General features: G+C 43.6%; 1 protein-coding gene across 5 annotated transcripts in view; it reads left to right on the top strand.

Annotated features, from left to right (window-relative positions):
• CTNND2 (catenin delta 2) overlaps positions 1 to 21,589 on the top strand; it is a 938,382-nt gene that overhangs the window by 820,637 nt on the left and 96,156 nt on the right. For 3 of the 5 annotated variants that reach the window (XM_059916116.1, XM_059916118.1, XM_059916117.1), the window contains one exon: positions 5,281 to 5,431. In XM_059916116.1, coding sequence (XP_059772099.1) covers positions 5,281 to 5,431 — 151 coding nt within the window. Of the gene's footprint in view, positions 1 to 4,166; positions 4,242 to 5,280; positions 5,432 to 21,589 lie in introns of all 5 variants that reach the window. The other 2 variants (XM_059916114.1, XM_059916119.1) reach the window with 1 other exon arrangement.

The raw sequence follows: 21,589 nt of genomic DNA, 5'->3' as shown, positions 1-21,589 counted from the left end.
TGGTAAAGATGTGATCTTCCAAAGCTACTCTTAGGGTCATCATCTGCTAGCGAGAAGCAGAAACATTTACACAACCAGAAATGTTCTCTTTTGAAAGTCATCTGGAGCCCTTGTTTTGCCTGATGCAAAAAAGGAAAAAAAGAAAGAAAAATCACATAATCTAGACACGTCCAGCAAACTCAATCAAATTCAGCTATTTCCCAGTCCCTCAAGGTTTAACACTTGGCCACATTTATGCTTGTCAGCCTTCATCTTCTCCTGCCCCCCTGTGATTGCTGCTAAACTTGGGGGTCTTACAGGCATTCATATCCCTGCGGGGGATGGAGATTGGGTATTCATTTCCGTCTGGAATCATTTCTCTCCTATGCTGCCTCTTGCCCAGGACAAGCCTCCTTGTCCTATTGGTTTCCCAGCTGGGACAGGGCAATTGGAGATTGGACTGCCTCTGGTCCAAGGTGCTCTCCTGGCCCACACCTGCCTTCCCCACTGTTGAGCTTCCTTAAGATGCAGGCACAGTCCATGCCTGCCATTCTGATGCATCCCAACGTCCTGGCCAACTAACCCTTCTGCAGCCCTGGATCCTTAGCATTTTTCCCTGGCTAACTTACACAGCCCACCCACTCAAGACCACAGAAACTCTCAGGGGCTACCCCGTGCCACACTGGGGCCACAGGAATCCTCTTCTGCCCAGCAAGTTCTGTTGCCATTCCTACTGTGCGGCCCCTGCTCCGTGATGGTTCATGGCAGGACTTCCTGAGTCTTGTGCAGCCAGCACTGAGGTCCAGGAAGGGCAGCAGAGCTTCTGTCGACTCTCTGCTCTTCTATCTCCCAGGGGGTTTTATCACCAGCCTCTCACACACTGAGGAGGACCTGTCCACGGGCACTTCAGGTGGCAGCCCCCAAAGATACTTTTACATCTCTCGCTTCCTCCCCAACCTGGATCCTTTCTCTCCCCTGCTAGGAAGCTCTGTGTGGGATCTGAGGAGGGGTCATAATATTTTCTGTCTATTCTCATTCCCTTTCAAGTCTATCCCATCTTTCACCTGCATCTGTGCTTTCTACCCTTAAACACTAACTGTTTGCTGCTTTGTTATCTGTCCCATCCTGACACCACCTCATTGGGCCAAATCGTGGTGGAGCCTCTCTCCAGGAAGAGCCATGGGCAAGGAGGAAAAGAAACAGCATTTATTATTTCAAATTGTTGTCCCATCACATGCAAGTAGAAGACATCCTTTCCTGGCACAAGGCCTTTCTCATTGTCGTTCCAATTACACATGACTTCTTGTCTCAGATTTGCTAAATCCTGGCAGGTAGTTCTCAAGAACAGACTGAAATGTCCAGTAGCTCCATTGACAGTACTAGAAGGCTCTTTAACTCAGGAGTTTAGAAGAGTGCCAGATGGGTTATTGGAAGACTAAAATAAAAACATGAATTGTTATACCAAAGTGAATCGGTGAATTTGTAAGGGATTAGATCAACTAGGCGTGCAGATTGTCTAACTTATCCTGTGTTTCTGAGAAGCATATGAGAGTGGTGGTCAGTCACACCAACTCTGGGGCACTGCTCCCTGGGTACAAGACCTGGCTGAGCATCTACAGCGTGTGACCTTTTCTCATCTGTCTAATGCGAGTAACAGCAGTGCCCACTGCATAGGGTTGAGATGAGGACTAAATGAGGTAGTACAGGTCTAAGTGTGAGGTGTGTCTCAGCTGAGGTTATTTTGAGGGATCATAACCCTCCTGAGGTCCTCATTGGGAAAAAGCATCTCACCAGGAGCCATCTGGGTCCTGTTTCTGTGCTGTTTCCTCCTGGACCAGAGCTTCCTCCTCCCCCCCTCCCCTCTTCTCCTCCTCCCCTTCCCCTCTTCTCCTCCTCCCCCCTCCCCTCTTCTCCTCCTCCCCCCTCCCCTCTTCTCCTCCTCCCCCTCCCCTCTTCTCCTCCTCTCCCCCCTCCCCTCTTCTCCTCCTCCCCCTCCCCTCTTCTCCTCCTCTCCCCCCTCCCCTCTTCTCCTCCTCCCCCCTCCCCTCTTCTCCTCCTCCTCCCTCCCCTCTTCTCCTCCTCCCCCCTCCCCTCTTCTCCTCCTCCTCCATCTTTTCTTTCTCATCCTCCCCCTCCTCTTCCTTCTCTTCCTTCTCCTCCTTTTGAATCATCAAGGATCCTCTCTTCAGCTCATGGACAATTCTTCTTAAAGCCATCCTGGTCTACCAGCTTTGTCCCTTCCCTCCTCACTGGTGGACTCAGTGCATGACACTCTCTTTCTGTTTGCAAAAAGTCAAGTTCTGTCCAAAGATTTCCACCTCAACCACAATGAATTAAGGTACACTTATCTCTCTTGTTCATCTATTTTCATGCCAGTGATACTTCTTTTGTTTCAATTACAAAGCTCTTGGCAACTCATACACGTCGCTAACCCCAGGGGCTGCAGTGCCGTCCAAGGTAACTCACTTCTCTTTTGGAAAAACTCTGTATGAGCCTCGCACTTCTGTGTTGAGTGCACTTGGGAAATATTCCTCATCTCCCCAGTACTGTATCACGTCCTTCTCTCTTTCCACCTCTCTGCTGTCTTTACTCCTTCTTGTTGGGTTGCACATAGGTTCACATGTGGGTTATACATGACCTATTCCAAGACTGCTCGGCTGCTACTTAAAAAGCATCAGTATCCTTGCATGTTAAGAAAACTTTGGAAACTTGCATCATCTTTTGAATGAAATGTAAATAATTCATTCTGAATTGTCATATACTGAGCTAATACTGGGGATTTTCCATACCCACACAAACACACACACAACTAAAAGTTTCAAAATAAAGGTTATTTTCTGTATATTGATAACATAAGATCAAATCCATTGTCTGGTTTTCCCTTTTCACTTAGAACCTATCACTGTTGACCATTTTCTCATAGCAAAAAGATGTATCTACAACTCATACACATTTTTGGCCATGCATAGCCATTTTTGGTTACTCTCAAATCAGTCCTCAGCAAAGCTGAAGGACTCTCATTATTTTCCAAACACCAAATCATCTTTCCATCCAACATGAAGGGATAAAATAGCTAGACTTCTAAGGAGGAAAAAGTTATAGCCTACCTTTCCTGGTTCATTTCAGATATAGTCAGGTTCTCCCCTCTCAATGTTTGGAAGGATGGAGTGGAGGGGGAGGCAGTTTCTGGGAGACCGAGCCCAGAGGTGTAGGCAAGAGAGAATGAGATAATGGCAGAGGAGAGAGTATTGTCAGCATCACAGAGCAGATAGAGGAAGAAGACTGGGGGCCAAGGGCACAGGTGACACCTGTGGGCAGGTTGTTTAAAATCTTTGTGTCTAGATTTTCTCATCTATAAAACAAGAACAGTAATGTCACTCTCCCAGGAGTTTGGGGGATTAGAAGAGATCACTAATGCACAAGCCAGCATCCGAGGTCTGGGAAGAGGTGGTTCTGGGAAAGAGGTCATCTTTGGGCCCATGCTTCAGCCTGCCCGAGTTCCCAGAACATCCTGTCTGGTCTCTCAAAAGGCCCAGAATATCTCCCCAGTGTTCAAATATATTGTTGATGTTTACCTTACAGTATGGAAATGTTGACCCCCCCCACCCCACTCTGATTTCCATTTTCTTCCATTAGCTTCTTTTCCATTAGCTTCCCTCCTTAGTCTTAAGGAAGAACCCAGCAATGAACGGGCTGCAGAAGCCCAGGTGTCTAGTCTTTTCTGGGCCCTGGAGACCAAAAGGTTCACAAGCAGGGGAGGAAGTAGATGAAAATCATGTCTCAGCATATGTCAAATTGCAAATGACATTTCCCGTGGACATGACGGAGGTTTCGAACTGTCTTCATGAAACGCCTTCCCTTGGAAGGGATATCCCATCCTCACAGCCAAATTTCAATAAGCGGCTGCCAAAGCTCAAGCTTTTTCCATGTCTAAGACCTTCTGACCATCCATTCCTTTGCTCCCTGAGGTTGGGACTATGAAATAGTTAACTGCAAACAAGAGATGCTCTAGTGAGTTCCATGAGCGTCCCCACCCCCTCAGGCTTCGTAGAGCTTGAGGCACAGAGTAGGGGCAGGAGAAAAGCACTCGGTCTGAGTTGATGGTGATAAGAAACTATGTGAATGTGACTTCTCTAACGTAGGACAGGATGAAGTTGTGTGTTTTTTTAATCTCATATTTCATGCAGGGCTGGGCTGAGGATGTGGCAGGCATGGCATATGCCCTACGTTCACTGCCAGAGGGGGCTCCCTGCCTGCCACAGGTGAGAGCCAGCTCTGGGGTGCCTGCCCCAAAGGGGAAAGGGGGTGGAGGGACCTGGCGGGGAGGGGTGGGAGCTTTGTCCACCTTTGGTGGTCCCCAGGAGGACTCTGCCACAGAATCCAGAACCTCATGTTATGAATTTAATTCTCTTAGATCATAACTGAAATTGCAACAGAGTAAACCCTTATATTGCTTGATTTTTATGGTGCATGCTCTTCTCTGGAACACTGTACAGGAGTATAAAGTGTACATATGCAAATGTCTGGAAAACCTGAGCCTACCTGTATTCCGTTAAATGAATCTGAATACTTTATGGTCCTGATACTGCAAGTACATTTCTATAAAGAGCCTTAGGTGTGTTCCACTAAGGCCAACGACTGCCAACCCACAACAAATTGTATGCTTACTTTATAAGTTAGACATTGAATTATGGCCCTAGGTATAATATTATATATTTCGATTTTTTTAATTTTACAATTTTCACCCTCCATCTTCGATGTCATATTTACCTCTCCTCACCCCTACCATTTTCTGACTTATTTCCTCCTAATTATTCAGCAAACAACTTAATTGACAGTACTTTCTGTACCTTATCTCTCTGCCCCACCTCCAAATTCAAGTCTCTTTTTAAGAAGTCACCTGTAGTCTACCTTTTATCGTTTTCTACTTTTCCCAGGATTTTTTTTTTATTCCTCTTAATGTCAATAGCCAGCCTTTCCTGTCCCAGACCTCCATATCTTACAGTACCGAGTATAGACACCACGCAAATGGCTTCCTAACTCAGGGGCTGAGAAGGCTGGCACCGGCGAAATGAAGAGTGCTTAACTGATTAAAGCTGAAGCCTTTATCCTATGTTGGAGACAAAAATAAAGTTAAAATGTTTAAGTACATGTCTAACACACTCAACCCATTCCACAACGAGGTCTTGATCATCCAACCTTTTTGGCACCTGTAGACGGCAGTGTGAAAACCCACACGTGCTGTTTGCTTGTAGGGGTTCCACCCCAGCTCCTAATGTCTTTGCTTCCCCTCATTTGCAGTGGTCGGTGTATATCCGAGCTGCTGTCCGGAAAGAGAAAGGCCTGCCCATCCTTGTGGAGCTGCTGCGGATAGACAATGACCGAGTGGTGTGTGCAGTGGCCACGGCACTCCGGAACATGGCCTTGGACGTCAGGAATAAGGAGCTCATTGGTATGTTCCCTCCGATTCACAGTGTCTGCATTTTTCTTTAATTGAAGTATAGTATACTTCCTGTGGTTGAATCCACGTGCAGAACGTATAGGCATGTACAGAAACAGAGCATGTACAGAGCCCAGAGGCCTTGCTTTTCCGGCTCTCCTTCTAGTGGAAATCAGTGCGCTAATTTATCTTTTAGACTTTAGAGGGAAATGCGATGTTTGTTGACATTTCTAATCTTTGCAAATTAAAAATGACCGCAGTGCTCAGCACTGGATACCATCGTCCTGATCCTCTAAATCCTTGTCGGCTGTTTGTTTGCTTTCCACGTTGTGAACTGGAATTCTAATGGGATACAGGCCACTTTTCTTCCTCTCTCTCTGTTAAAATTTACTTTGGATTAGACTATACTGGCTCCTTAATCGTATTTTTAAAGAATCATCTCCCTTTAGTTTGGTGGTCAAGAAATAGGGAGGCTCTTTTATTAATGAAACATTAAAGAGGCATACATTCATCTATTTATTCAACAAATTTTTGTCCATGACCTACTTTGTTCCAGGCCTGTTCTAGGCCCAGAGATGATATCAAAGCAGCCAGGAAGCCTTGCCCTGGTGGAGTTTACATTCTGAAGAGGGGAGATGTACAGCCAACAAAATACACACATGAATCCCACGGTGTGGTAGAAATGTTCTGTGGGGGAAAATGGAGGTGGGTCAGGCACAATGTAATTAGTAAGGTTGCAATTTTTTTTAAGTGAAGTGAAATTTACATAACATAAAATTAACCACTTTAAAATGTACCATTTAGCATTTTGGCAATGTCGTACAACCAGCACCTATGTCAAGTTCCAAAATAGTTCCATCACCCTAAGGAAAGCCCTGTACCCATTAGGTAGTCATCCCACAATTCCCCTTCCTCCCAGCTCCAGCAGCCACCAGTCTGCTTTCTATGGATTTTCCTATTCTGGATATTTCCTATAAATGGAATCACACAAGACGTGAGCTTTTGTGTCTGGCTTCTTTCACTTAGCGTAAGGGGTCGTGATTTTAAATGAGAGGTCAAAGTCAAAATAGGAGATGTTGGGAAGGTAACGTTTGAGCAGAAACTTGAGGGAGGTGCAACAGGGCCCTGTGGCTCTCTGGGGGGAAGAGCATCTAAGCGGAGGGGGCAGCCTCTGCAGACAGCCTCCCAGAAGGGGATCTGGAAGCATGCGGTTGGGTTCAAGGCCTTTGCAGGGCCTGGTGTGCCTGGTGCAGAGTGAGTGGTGGGAGCCCAGGTTGGAGAGACCTTCTGGTTCCTCCCTCTGTAACTGGGAAGATGCCCACCCAGGCCAGGACGATTGATGCTTAGAGAATGATGAACCACAGGGACCTGCCCAGGGAGAGGCACGGCCTCCACACATACCATCGTCCTCCTGGGATCGAAGAGATGACTCTGGTAGGGTGGTTGATCAGTGCAGCATGAAGCTTGCCCACAGGGAGCAGGTATCAGCGGAGGTCAGGCAGCAGGGAGCTGGACCACCCATCGTGGCAAAGGTTCCGGTTATGCAGCTTCTGGGGGATTTGGGAAAAGCAGTTGAGAGCGGGTAAAGGGGGAAGATTCCATTCCTGGGGCAGTTGGAGTACCAGGCGTGGGTCCAAGTCTCGTATACAAATTATGCATAGATACAACGGTCTACCTCCACTATCCAAATTCCTGAACGTGGCGTACCAAGCCCTTCATGACCTGGGAACCAGCCACTTTTCTCTTGACATTTCGCAATACCCATCATATCCTCCAGTGAATACCAAAGTATTTGCAGGTCTCCAAGCCGTTTATTTATTCACAGGGACCAGATTTCAAATCTACGTCTAATAAATGCAATTATTTGTTATGCTTGCAGTGCATCATAAGGCGTGACGTAAACTCACGATTTTATAATTATACTTAGTTTGAATTTAATTTAAATGGTGGTGGTGGATGTTAAATATTTAAGCTACGCTATTAGTCCTTTCCTTTTCCTTGCATAGGTGTTTTAGGCAGGACAGAGCTGGGGCTTGTAATCAAATCCTAGGGCTCCTCTATAAAATGCAGGGAAAATCAATAGTTAATCAGTCTACTGCTTGGGTACGAACTACTAGGTGTTGTGCATTTGGATGTTTTATTTCTTTTGGTAGATTAAAATATAACAAAATAGGGAACTATTGATTTGTCTTCTAGCTTCAAGGCGTCTCTTCTTTCCGAGAAGCCAGTTATCTAGAACTGTCTCTGAGGCAGGAACATTTGGAAGTCCATATTGCCCATGTTAAATTAAGCCTTTACTATCAAATGTCACCAGACAGGAAAGGGAACCAAACGTTTAAAAATAGGAGTGAAAATATCTCAGCCATAGGCTTTATGGAGTCAATAACTTTTTTCTTGAGTAAGAAAAGCAGAATTGAACCAAAAAGCACTCTTCTATTCTATCTAGGAGAAAGGAAATGTGACCTTTGCCAACTCTTTTGCTTTAAATATTGTATCAAAGTAGTGGTTCTTTATAAGAAAATGCTCTACAGAACTTTATGTATTGAAAAGAAAGTTGCAACGACTTTGAACCAAGAACAAAGACAAAATTAAACTTGGACTTTTCTATCAACTCTCAATCAAAGCTTTGGTGACCTCGTATGGTTTCCTGGTGTTAAAGATCATTTATATTCTGAAAACTCCCCGATAGATATCTCTGGTATGAATCTCACATCTCTGTATCCAGTAGTCTGTCCACCACCTGCACCGGATGTCTGACAGGCATCTCAAGTATAACATCTCCAGACCTGAGTTCCTTGTCTTTTCCCCCAAAACCAGTCCTTCTGCAGGCTTCCACATGGCAACCTGTCCCTGCAGTGGTCCAGGATAAGCACCTTGCTCTCCCCTTTGATTCTTTACTCTCATATCCAGTCCATCAACAAATCTGGTCTTCCTTCTGAATTTTCCCAGAACCTGACCCTTCTCACCTTCATTGCCTTGTCCCCCCAGATCCCATCCTCTCTCACCTGCGTTATTACCATGGCCACTTTCCTGGTCTCCTTGCTTCTACCCTCACCCCCTACCATCTACTCTCAAAGGAGCAGCCAGAGTGGTCCTATCAAAACCTTACAGCATGTCTTTTCTCCACTTAAAAGCTTCCATCAGCTCCTCATTTCTTTCAGTGTAAAGTTAAGTCTTTGCAAGGCAGACACTGCTCTGTACAATCCAGTTCTCTGTTCCCTCTCCAACCTCACCTTCTTCCTCACTGGCATTAACCTTTCTGTGGCCACTGCTTCACTACAGTTCCTTTATAACCAGAGCCAAAAGCCTGCCTCAGGGCCCTTGAACATGCAGCTTCCTCTGCCTGGACTCCTCTTCCTGCCGATGTCCTTGTGGTCAGTCCTCACCCTCTCAGGTCTTTACTCAAGTGTTACTTTCCCAATACAACCTTTTCTGGTGCCCATTCTTAAAATTCTATCCCCTTTTCTGCTTTACTGATCTTCACAGTACTAATCACCCTCTAATATATAACATATTATTTATTTATCTTGTTTCTTGTCCATCTCTCCACACTAGAATGTAAACCCATTAAGAGCAGGAAATTCCACCTTGTGTGTTTACTGATGTAGCTCGTGTACCTAGAACAATGCCTGACCCATACCAGGGATTCATCAATATTTGCTGAATGAATAACTGAATTTTTTCCTGTCTGGCCTTTATCTTATAATGAACTCCACATCAGCAAAACATTAAGTAAGCAAATGAAATAAAACATTAACTAAAGAAAAGGATTTTATATTAATAAAGAAAATCATCCAAAAACCGTTCATTTTCCTACTAAAGTTTACTAGATGTATGCAGACACTCAGAATTTCAGAAGGAATCCAGTTGTTTTCATCACTGGGGTCCAGTTTAAATTACATCTCTTCTTAGATCATTCTTTTAATCGGGGGGGGGGCAGCTACCACAACTCTGGTTAAGGAAAGGTTCATCTTCCTTGGACTCCATGATAAGGAATAGTCCAAATAAGCTATTGAACAACAATCAGTCCACCCCATCAGCTCTAATGAGGTTCAGGTAGTAGCACACATGATCCCACTTGATCATGGTGTATGACCCTTTTAATGTATTGTTGGATTTGGATTGCTAGTATTTTGTTGAAGATTTTTGCATCTATGTTCATCAGTGATATTGGCCTGTAATTTTCTTTTTTTGTGGTATCTTTGTCTGGTTTTGGGATCAGGGTGATGGTGGCCTCATAGAATGAGTTTGGGAGTACTCCTTCCTCTGCAATTTTTTGGAATAGTTTCAGAAGGATAGGTGTTAGCTCTTCTCTAAATGTTTGATAGAATTCACCTGTGAAACCATCTGGTCCTGGACTTTTGTTTGTTGGGAGTTTTTTAATCACAGTTTCAATTTCAGTACTGTGATGGTCTGTTCATATTTTCTATTTCTTCCTGGTTCATTCTTGGGAGATTGTACCTTTCTAAGAATTTGTCCATTTCTTCCAGGTTGTCCATTTTATTGGTGTAGTAGTCTCTTATGATCCTTTGTATTTCTGTGTTGTCCATTGTAACTTCTCCTTTTTCATTTCTAATTTTATTGATTTGAGTCTTCTCCCTTTTTTTCTTGATGAGTCTCGCTAAAGGTTTATCAATTTTGTTTATCTTTTCAAAGATCCAGGTTTTAGTTTCATTGATCTTTTCTATTGTTTTCTTGGTCTCTATGCCATTTATTTCTGCTCTGATCTTTGTGATTTCTTTCCTTCACCAGTTTTGGGTTTTGTTTGTTCTTCTTTCTCTAGTTGCTTTAGGTGTAAGGTTGTTTATTTGTGATTTTTCTTGTTTCCTGAGGTAAAAGTGTATTGCTATGAACTTCCCTCTTAGAACTGCTTTTGCTGCGTCCCGTAGGTTTTGGATCATTGTGCTTTTGTTTTCATTTATCTCAAGGTATTTTTTGATTTCCTCTTTGATTTCTTCAAAAAAAATTTTTTTTTAAAGATAGCACTAAAAGTAGTGTCAAATACTCTGCCTCTCCTTGTCTTTCCATTCAGGCTGTTTCCATGGTTCTGTGTATGTCTCTGCCATCAGGTGCTAAGTAGGCTACAGGTAGATCTTTGTGTTCTTCCAAATGAAGTGGTGCAGTGGTCCAGGTGAATGCACATCCATCCATTTCTTTGCAGCCTTCCAAAACTGTTAATTATCCTTCTGCATAAAGTGTTATTTCATCATTCAGAAAGAGTTTTTTTTTTTTAATGGTAATAATTAGCTTCAGAGAAAAGAACAAACAACACTGTATGGCTCTAATAAGTTTACCAAAATGCCATCCATTTCAGCACATTGACAGTTCCTGATGAAGATGGCAGGTATTTCTTTTGCCAGATTCCCTATCCTCTCTGCCAACAAGCAAACAAACAAAACTAACAAAATAAAAAACTTCAACACCTATGAACACTGGACAGGAGAAGTACTGGGTGGTGTTACCAAACGGCCTCTTACCCCTAACCACTCTTTTTGATGAATTATTCAGCCAGACCGGTTTTTGTACCATCATCCCCACTCACAAACCTTTATGCAAGCTGTATCCCTCCCTGGCACGCTCTTTCATCTCTGTGCATTTACTCACCCCCCAGCCGTCACTCAGAGCCCAGCTCTGGGTGGCCTTCCTGATGAACACTGCTCCTTGAATACAGAAAGGAGGTGGGTAATACCTACTTGATAAAAAATCTTTTAATTTGTCTTGGATTTCCATTATGTAATTTTATTTTTGTGTTGTCTTTTTTTGTGTGTATGTATTGCATTTCCCCCCAATGAGATAAGAAGCAGGAATCAGGTTCCATATTTATTTGTATGTCCTACCATGCCTAGCCCTTTGCTATGCTCAGTACATATTTGCTGAACTAATTCTCTGATGGGAGAATAACACGGGTTTTTTATTCTGGAGAACAGATCTAGAGGAGGTTTGGGGAATCCCACAAAGAGAGAAGGAGGGGGTAGAGGGGAGGTCTGTTTCAGCCTCTTTCCACAGCATCCAGGGAAGAGAGGAAAGAAAGACAGCTCAGATGCTGCCTGAAGTCCTGGACTCTAGTCAAACTCATTCTGCTGCCACTTTGGAAGAGGTTTAGGACTGGGTAGGAAGTAGTAACACTTTCTGCGTATGCCCAGATAGCTATCAGAGATTGGCAGAGCCACTGCACCCCTGCGGGTGGCACTGGCGGAGCTCGCAGGGCACCCTCCCTTCGCTTCCCTGTGTGGTGACTACGTGCCACATTTTCCGGCAGGCGAGCCAGGGCTGGGGCGCTGGAAGCCTCCTCCCGGCTGCCTCACTCCCCTCCCCGGACTGAAGAGAAGGACCTTCCACTGCTTTGTGAACCTGGCCCTTCCTTCCCCAGCTCATCTCAGTCCTTTAGCCACGTCCCCTCTGCCCTGCGTGACCCTTTCCCTGCACTCTGTTATCGTCTGGAGGCCAGGTCACCACGTTTGGAATTGCAGAATGCTGCCTCCATACATTCGTATGATATGACCCGTTCTTCGCATTGGGCTGACCTTCTTTTCACGTTGTCAACTCTCTGAGCTTCTTGTATCCAGGCAACACCCTCTCAACCCAATCCAGCCTCAAAGGGAGCACCAGACAGAATCCGGACTCTCCGGCATCAGGGAGGGCCGTTTCCCAGGGGAGCCTGCTGGCTCCTAAGCACAGCTGTCCCCCAAAAGGGACAGAAGAGAAGGGAGCCCCAAATCTCCAGGGGCACCTAGCAGCGCACGTCTCACGCTTTTCCACACTCATGAAATCAGGAACAAAAGAAGGGCAGTTTCTTGCCCGGGAGTTAATTATGATTTAAGCAACAAGCCCGTTGCTGCTTCTCTCAAGGTTTTCAGATCCTCCCTTTCATTCATTCTGGGGAGGAGGGGGCAGCGGGGCTGACACAAGGGACATTCCCTTCCTAGCCTTTTTTCTTGCCACAATCTATTTTAAATATTCAAATAAAAGATTTTAGCTGACCACTCTAATGATTCTTTATAGACAGTGGTTGCTTATTTTTAAAGGATTACATAAAAACGTTCTGTATTTAAGTGAAAATAAAGACGGAATAAAGGAGAAGGTAATGTTGATGGAATGTTAACCACCCCTCCCCCGCCAGCCCCTGCCCCCTGTGCCAGATCTTTACTTGGTGAGAAATGTGTTTTCCTTTGCAGAACTGGAGGGGGGAAACGGGGGGAACCTTCATTGTATCCATACTGTCCTAAATGTGTGTAGCTTTGTAAACATTCTCTTTTGTTTAGTCATCTCACAGCTGAAATTTTGAGATGTGTATCCATGGAATTCCACACCTGGCAGCCCTGATCTTCATCCAGACTTTGGGATCTGTTTTACCCAGTTCTTGAATCATGAGAGCATGTTCTCTCGGGGAATAAACAGACACCTAAGCCTGTGTCTCAGTCCCCATGAAGCAGCATTCCAGATGTTACTCAGGAGATCATTTCTCAACGTTTGTCTCAATTCTTTGGCCTAGGAATGAAACACATCCTGGCCATCATCCTCTGAGTATTCAGAATATCACAGCACTCACAGTGTCTCCTAGGGCTCTTAAAACGTATGGCACTACCATCAGTTAAAATACACACGTGCGTGTATTTTATTACATTCTCATCTCATGCCAGTGGCTTCCGTGTAGCAGAACCCGCTGGGATGTGGGCACCCCATTCTGGAGGGCAGACTTTTCACAGGCCACTCATCACACATGGGCACTTTCTTTATCTGTGTTCCTGACCCTGGGGAATCCCCCCTGTGCCCAGGGAAAGACTTGAGGCTCTGGAAACGTCAGTGCAACCTGGGAGGCAAAGTAATATTTTTATTTCTGGGAATGTATAAGCATTACTTTAGTAGGTTTGAGGATATTTTTAGAGACATACCTTCTCTGCATTTCAAAACATGTTTCTTCAGACCCTGGCAGATGTTGTTTTAATTAAAACACATGTAATTTCAATTAGTAATTTTAAGAGAAGCCCGGTTTCCCAGACAAGGTGATTTTTCAGAGCATTCTTTGCTGACTCGCTTTAATAAGTTGATTTCACGAGCCAAATTCTAGGCAGCTGGAGAGCTGTGTGCTTTGGCCAGAACTTGGTATCTTCAGATTAGGTGCCTGTGTTAGAGCTCTCATCTCCCAAACCCGAGAGCCTAATCTCATGAATGCTGCCCTCCTTTCCAGCAAAGACATGGGTTCTTTGTTAATGAACTTCAGACACCTGTTGGGGAATTTTGGCGGCTGGGTCTGGCAGATAAGAATTCCTTGGAAGGGGAAGTTGTAAATAAATTGAAGGGCCAATAATGATTTTATTAAACAAGACTTCATGATTGGCCCCTTGGAAATACTCCATGTGGGGAAAAGGCGAAACTGAGTCCACTGAAATTTCCAGCTGATGCAGATTTCAGAACCTCCACTGTAAGAAAAGAGGGAAAAAAACACCTAACTTTATTTGGGCCATTTCGGTATTTATTGTAATGCCTGGTCAAACAGTTTCAGAAGAAAATCTTTAGAGAAGAGAATGCATAAGAAATGAAATGGCTCTCCCAAATACCCCCACTCTTGAGAATCAAAAATAAAAAAGAGGGGCTTCCCTGGCGGCGCAGTGGTTGAGAATCTGCCTGCCAATGCATGGGACACGGGTTCGAGCCCTGGTCTGGGAAGATCCCACATGCCGCGGAGCAACTAGGCCCATGAGCCACAACTACTGAGCCTGCGCATCTGGAGCCCGTGCTCCGCAACAAGAGAGGCCGCGATAGTGAGAGGCCCCGCGCACCGCGATGAAGAGTGGCCCCCGCTTGCCACAACTAGAGAAAGCCCTTGCACAGAAACGAAGACCCAACACAGCCAAAAAAATAAAAAAATAAGTCAGGAGCGCTTTAAAAAAAAAAAAAAAAACCTAACCCATGAAGGATTTAAAAAATAAAAAAATAAAAAAATAAAAAAAATAAGAGGATTTTAGCAGAATAATGTTTTTAAGTTATATTCCTTCTCCATGTTAACTGCTAGCTCTTCCCCTTGCCAAAAGGGGAGAAAAACATTTAATCATGTGGAAATAAATTGTTATTTTTACTTTCTAATACTAAAAATAATGGATTAGAAAGTAGTTTAAAAGTTTTAAAATGAATACTTTTTTAGCCATTCTGCCTTATGTTTGATTGTATTTATTTTGCTGGATCTTGAGGAATTGCAGAGCAGGCAAGGGTAGATGTAATTGGGGGTTCTGCTAAAAAAAAAAAAAAAAGGGTGTATAGGCTTGTGCCATAAATTGAATAGTCCAGTGGATCTGACCTGGAGGACACATAAGGCAGTAAGACGAAGAGAAGGCAGACACTGTAGAGAGGTGAAGCAGCCATCCAGGACGAGGGACACAGCAAGCCCCAGAAGAGGCCGGGGACCCAGGAGGTGATGGAAGATAGGCAGGGCAGCTCCCCTAGCATCTGGGCAGCTGAGGCCAAGAGCTAGGATGCTGGTCTGTGAGATGGCACAAAAGCAGATTTTGCTCCTTGAGAAGAAGCAAGCTTCTTGAGATGCTTTGAGAAGAGAAAGCCCATCTGTTCATCCTGCCAGACTGAGGTCAAAGAGGAGAAGAGAGGCAAAGAATCAGACAGTTCCCCACAGCTCCTCCTCAAAATGTCCCAAAAGTTCTTTCAAGACACTTAGTTGAAATTTAGAGATTTCTTCTCTTATAACCAAGAAAGCTCATGAAAATGTACTGTCTCTGAGGCAAACCTGTTTTTTCAAATTTAAAATGGAATTCCCTATTCAGTTTTGTGTATGATAACATCTTTGAACAATGTCAGGTAAAATACTGGCTTTGGAGTGAAATGATAAAAGACAAGCAGCTTGTTTCCTAAAGCACCTAATATCCTTTGAATCCCAGATTTGATCATCCTTACTATTTAATGTAGGCAGTTGAACTCGAGACAGCACAAACCAGAATGGTGCAGGCGTATGGTAATGTACAACGTGTTGCTTTTCATTAGGAGTTACTAATATTCCAGCATCAACATTAGAGGGTATTCAATGTGCAAGGTAGATCAAAGGATAAGAAATTCCCATGGTCCTCACTTGCAGGCTTGAACACTTTAATTTACTAATCAGAGAGGAATGTCATAGCTATGAAATGAAAAGTGATGTTAAACTTTTTAACTGAATATTAACTCCACGGACTAATACCAACTAGTGTTTGTGTGAGAGTCAGGTCCATTATAAGTGACCTTGTTACTCTTTTCCTTTTCTTTTTTTTTGGGGGGGGGGACAGGTACTTATCTATTTTTTTTAATTGAAGTACAGTTGATTTACAATATTGCATTAGTTTCAGGTGTACAGCAAAGTGATTCAGTTATATATACATTTTTTCAGATGCTTTTCCATTATAGGTTATTATAAGATACTGAATATAGTTCCCTGTGCTATACAGTAGGACCTTGTTGTTTATCTATTTTATATATAGTAGTGCGTATCAATTAATCCCATACTACTGATTTATCCCTCCCCCACATTCCCCTTTGGTAACCGTAACTTTTTTTCTATGTCTGTGAGTCTGTTTCTGTTTTGGAAATAAACTTATTTCTATTATTTTTTAGACTCCACATATGGTGATATCATATAACATTTGTCTCTCTCTGATTGACTTCACTTAGTATGATCATCTCTAGTTCCATCCATGTTGCTGCAAATGGTGTTATTTCATTCTTTTTTATGGCTGAGTAATATTCCATTGTATATATGTACCACATCTTATTTATTCATTTATCTGTCTATGGACACTTAGGTTGCTTCCATGTCCTGGCTATTGTAAATAGCGCCGTTATGAACATTGGGGTGCATGTGTCTTTTCAAATTAGAGTTTTCATCTTTTGGGGGGTATATGCCCACAAGGAGTGGGATTGCAGGGTCATGGTAGCTCTATTTTCAGGGGTTTTTTTGGTTTTTTTTAATTTATTTATTTATTTATTTTTGGCTGTGTTGGGTCTTCGTTCCTGTGCGAGGGCTTTCTCTAGTTGCGGCAAGCGGGGGCCACTCTTCATCACGGTGCGTGGGCCTCTCACTATCATGGCCTCTCTTGTTGTGGAGCACAGGCTCCAGACGCGCAGGCTCAGTAGTTGTGTCTCACAGGCCTAGTTGCTCCGCGGCATGTGGGATCTTTCCAGACCAGGGCTTGAACCCGTGTCCCCTGCATTAGCAGGCAGGTTCTCAACCACTGCACCACCAGGGAAGCCCTATTTTCAGTTTTTTGAGGACCCTCCATACCATTTTCCATAGTGGCAGCACCAGTTTACATTCCCACCAACAGTGTAGGAGGGTTCCCTTTTCTCTGCTCCCTCTCCAGCATTTATTATTTGTAGAGTTTTTGATAATAGCCATCCTGACTGGTGTGAGGGGATACCTCGTAGTTTTGATTTGCATTTCTCTAATAATTAGCGATGTTGAGCATCTTTTCATGTGCCTGTTGGCCATCTGTATGTCTTCTTTGGAGAAATGTCTATTTAGCAACCTTGTTACTCTTAAAAAGTGAGAATAGAGGCTGTGTGTGAGAGACGAGCCACAGCAAATAGTTATGGAGGGACCACTGGGGCTACTGCAGGGAACAAGGCCTCAACTTGCTTCCTTAGACCAGAGTTCCCCACACTGTGTACCATGAGTGGGTCACAGATGTGCCGCAACTTTGATGCTCTCAGCCCTCAGGAAGGTCTGGGGAGCAAGCGCCTGGATCCGTAGCCCCCAGCAGGGCACAGCTCTGACCCCAGGACACAGTACAGGTATTAGCATTTTCTATGTGTGCCATGCTGAGGAAACAATTTAGAAGTTCTACCCAAGACAGGCCTCCCACCTCCACAGCCCAATACGAGACACCTGTGCTCTGTCACTCTACCTGAAACTCAAAAGGTTGAACTTTCAGGTCATCCTCCCCTTTACTCCTCATATACTAACCCAAACCCTAGTTTTTTATTTGCCCCTGTTTTTCCAGTGACAGAAATGGATAGACACTTTGGGGTTTTTTCCTTCTTTTCTTTATCCTTAGACAGTAAATCCATCAGGATATCTTGTTGACACTTCTTTGGGGAGTTTCTTGAATTCCTTACTCTTCATGTGTATTTCACCTTCCAATTTCAGCCTGCAGCATGGCAAGTCCAGGGCACACCCATGGCATCCTACCTGGGTCACTTTGTCCCTCTCACCCTTTCTGAGCTCCCACCCCCAAATCACTACTGCCACCCTGATCTTCGTAAAATCCTCCAATAAAGGAATATTCGGTGTTTCCATGATATGCATGATACAAAGTGAACTCTGCCACCTGATTTTATTTTTCAGTAAAACAGTTTGTATTAAGGCCCCTCCAAGAGTCTCCATGCTTCCTAGTATGGGCATGTCTCTCTTCTGATCTTGCTCCAACCTCTGAGAAGCATTTGAAATATTCATACATCTTCATTCCTAAGAGAAAACTTTCCTAGTTTTCTTCCTTCCTCTTTCTTTTCCTTTGGCTTTTTCTCCTCCACTCTGCTTCAAGGCTCTGTCCTGGGTCAATCTTCTGTAAAGCCCATCACATAAATTCATTATTTCTGACATTGTATTTTGCAGTTCTAGAATTCCCATTTAGTTCTTTCTTATAGTTTACATTTCTCTGCTGAATTTGTTCATTTTTTAATCATGCATGTTGTCCATTTCTCCACTTGATATTTACCATTTATATCACAGATCAAGTCCTTGTCTGCTTATTCTAGTATCTGGGTTATTTGTGGATTTGCCTGTATTGGCTATCCTTTCTCTTCATTTTTGGCCACATTTTCCTGCTTCGTTACATGTATTGTGATTTCTTGTTTATGCTAGACATTGTGTGTTAAAATATTAGAATTGACTGAAGTAGATAATACATACCTCCAACAAAACACCCCATTTCTTCTATCAGTCTGCTAAGGTGGAGAGCTGAGTTAATCAAACATGTATTTTAGCTGTATCTGGGCTTTAGTTAAATTCAGTTTTTACCACTGATTCAAATGTTTCAAGAGCGTGATCAGTATTTAACCTACAGTTGGGCTTAGAAGCTGAGCACATGCAGATTCTGGAGATGTCTCTGTGCATCACAGCCCAGTCATTACTTTCTGAGTCAGAGGAGATGTTTAGATCCCTGCACTACCTACATTTTTCAGACCTTAAATAATTTTACTCTCACTGTCTCTATCCAACCTCAATACTTACTTTTTTTTTTTAAATAAATTTATTTATTTATTTATTTTTGGCTGCGTTGGGTCTTCATTGCTGCACGCAGGCTTTCTCTAGTTGCAGCGAGCGGGGGCTACTCTTCGTTGCGGTGTGCAGGCTTCTCCCTGCGGTGGCATCTCTTGTTGCGGAGCACGGGCTCTAAGTGCATGGGCTTCAGTAGTTGTGGCGCATGGGCTCAGTAGTTGTGGTGCACGGGCTTAGTTGCTCCACAGCATGTGGGATCTTCCCCGACCAGGGCTCGAACCCGTGTCTGCTGCATTGGCAGGCATCCGGATTCTTAACCACTGTGCCACCAGGGAAGTCCCAACCTCAATACTTACTGTTCCTAAGTTCACAGCTGTCCTTCCAGTTGGGCTCTCTCCCCACTGTCCCTGCTCTTACCCTTCTCTTTCCACTTGAGCTATTCTATCCCCCACTCCCCACAGCTGCTCTTTCACCACCTCCTTTCTATCTACTCTTTACCCGTCCTCCAAGACAAATTCTAGTTCCACCCCTTTTACAAAGCTTCCCTGAGAACTCTTTCTTTAATTTTGTGCTCTATTTGAACTCTTTCATGTTTATCAATGTATCTTCCCAAATTTAGCACATAAGGAGTATTGTGCACAAGACACATACGAGTGCATAATGCTAATGGATGCAGCAGTATCGTCTCCTCGGCCAAGCCAGTAGCTCTTTAGGAACAAGAAAAACATCTTTCTCTGTTTTCTCTTTTTATGCTTCTTTTGAAAGTCCTGGCAATGCCTAGCACCGTATGAATGTGATGACAGCCACAGGGAGGTGTTGCATCGTTCTGCTAGAATATGAACTCCAGGGCAGCAAGGGGAGTAGCTTCCTTGTTTGCTGCTGGAACCCCCAGAACAGGGCTGTTCCAGCATCTGGCAGATAATTTTTAGGTTTTATTTGAATGCACAGTAGGTTGAAGTCATAATATTGTGGTTTCATCAACCAAATTACCATTGTTATCTGTTGATTTTCCTAATTATTCAAAATTGGTTTGCAGTGATAACCTATAGCATAACATCGTTGACAAATGAGACCTACATGCCTACCCTCACCCTCCTTCCTCACCTTGAACACACCACCACCACTACATCCCTAAAAATAGAGCTCCAAGCCTTATTTTTATTATGTAAACAAAAGCAGATGAAAAACACTTTTTCAGACCATGATTCTTGATCTCAGTTGTATATTGGAACCACCGGAGCCCATCCCCAGAGACACTGAGTTATTAGCACTTATTTTTAAGCTCCCTGGGAGGTTGTAATATCTAGCCAAGGTTGAGAACTACTGCTTTAAATCTCTGTAAGACCCATCGTAAATAAAAACAGCCTGCTAATCTCCTGGAAAACTGTGTTCTTCCGATTTTGAAATGTTTTATAATGACTACGGTCTAAACCTGAAGTCATTATCTCTGAGCATTTTTCTCTGAGACATTCCATTTCTTTGATTGCAACAGACACAGAAATTTTCTCCAGAAATTATTCTGATTCAAACTTCCTCTTCACATTATTGTATGTAATGGATGATGGCTTTGAAATAGCTGATTTCAGTTAACATTGCCAGTAAAGGTACTGATAGCTAGAGTCAAAACAAAGCATGAATGCTTACAAATGTATTTATACATAGTAGGAATATCAAGTGGGCATCAGCTCCCTGTTGTAGAATAATCTTTCATAACACACACTTAGGTGAAGATGTCCTGAGTCTCTTCAGTTTGGCAAAGGATTCTAACTTTACCTTTCCACTTAATAAAGCCCCTTATGGTTAAAGACTAATTGAATCAAGAGGATGATTGTAAAGAGCTTTTTGGAAACATCAAATTCAAGGGTAAGGCTGACAATAGAGTTCAGGGCTGAGAAGGCTACAGGGACTGTCTCGATTTTTCTGATGGAAGCAGGGTGTCTCCTTGATGCCATCCTTCCCCACTCAGGGTGTCTGAGTTCCCCACCACTTGGGAAGCCTGCCAGTTCCCAAGGAAAAAATGCCCGCGGGGTACCAATGAGCAAGCAAAGAAGGAGAAAAATAACCAGAAAATATACAAATCAATACTTTGAGTTATAACCCTGCCCTACAAGCATCCTTCCAAAAAACGAGAGTATTAGCATTACCTTTCTGAGAGCTGCTTTTCTTGAGTTAAAGCTACTTATCACTTCCCAAATATACTTTTCTTTGCTGTGACCTTATACCTCTGCCTGGATGATTTATAAAAATGTGTTTTCTTTGATGTGCAGAGGTGATGCTGGGCAGTGCGTGCTTTAAGTTGCTTTTGAATCTGGTATCTCTGGGGTTTGGTATGGGGGAGGCCGCATCAGCTACGGGAAGAAGCTAATGGCTTCCCTTGAGGATCAAACCTTTGACCTTGCTTTCTTGGCTGGATGCTAATCTGCCGAACTAAGGAAAGTCAGACAATGGGGAGACCCAAGGAATCATGCCATTGGCTTCATTGAACATCCCTCAGTTGACCTGATCCTGTATAACCTAGTGTTAAGTGTCGCCTTCTCCTGTGACACCTCACTTACCCCAAGGAGCAACACTGGAATTGTATTCCATTCTCACCAGTTTTCACTACTGGCCCAGGCTGGGGGAGAAGAGCTAGTGGATAAAAAGATGTAGGGTAGGTGATGAATATTGGCAAGGCTATTTGTTGAATGAAGGTAAAGGGTATTGTTTCTGAAGCATCATTATAGGGGAAAATAGAGGATTGTTCAGTTACCTATTTTCCATTAGGCAAAGGACTAGAGCTAGCTAAAAACATTTGAATTACAAAGTAGAACACCTCCCTGGATCAATGTTTTAAATGGTAAGCAAGTGACTGTGCTACTCAGTTGGATAGTAATGATCTGTGAGCAACAGACAATGAATGCCGAGCATTCAGTAGTTAAGTACAGTTTGCCACAAAGCCCATCTTAAATGGGTAAGGAAGTGACCTCCTATGTGTA

This window comes from Balaenoptera ricei, chromosome 3 (assembly GCF_028023285.1).
Source record: "Balaenoptera ricei isolate mBalRic1 chromosome 3, mBalRic1.hap2, whole genome shotgun sequence".
NCBI classification, from domain to species: Eukaryota; Metazoa; Chordata; class Mammalia; order Artiodactyla; family Balaenopteridae; genus Balaenoptera; species Balaenoptera ricei.
The sequence above is the reverse complement of the archived record's forward strand: the minus strand, read 5'-3'. Positions and strand labels throughout refer to the sequence as shown.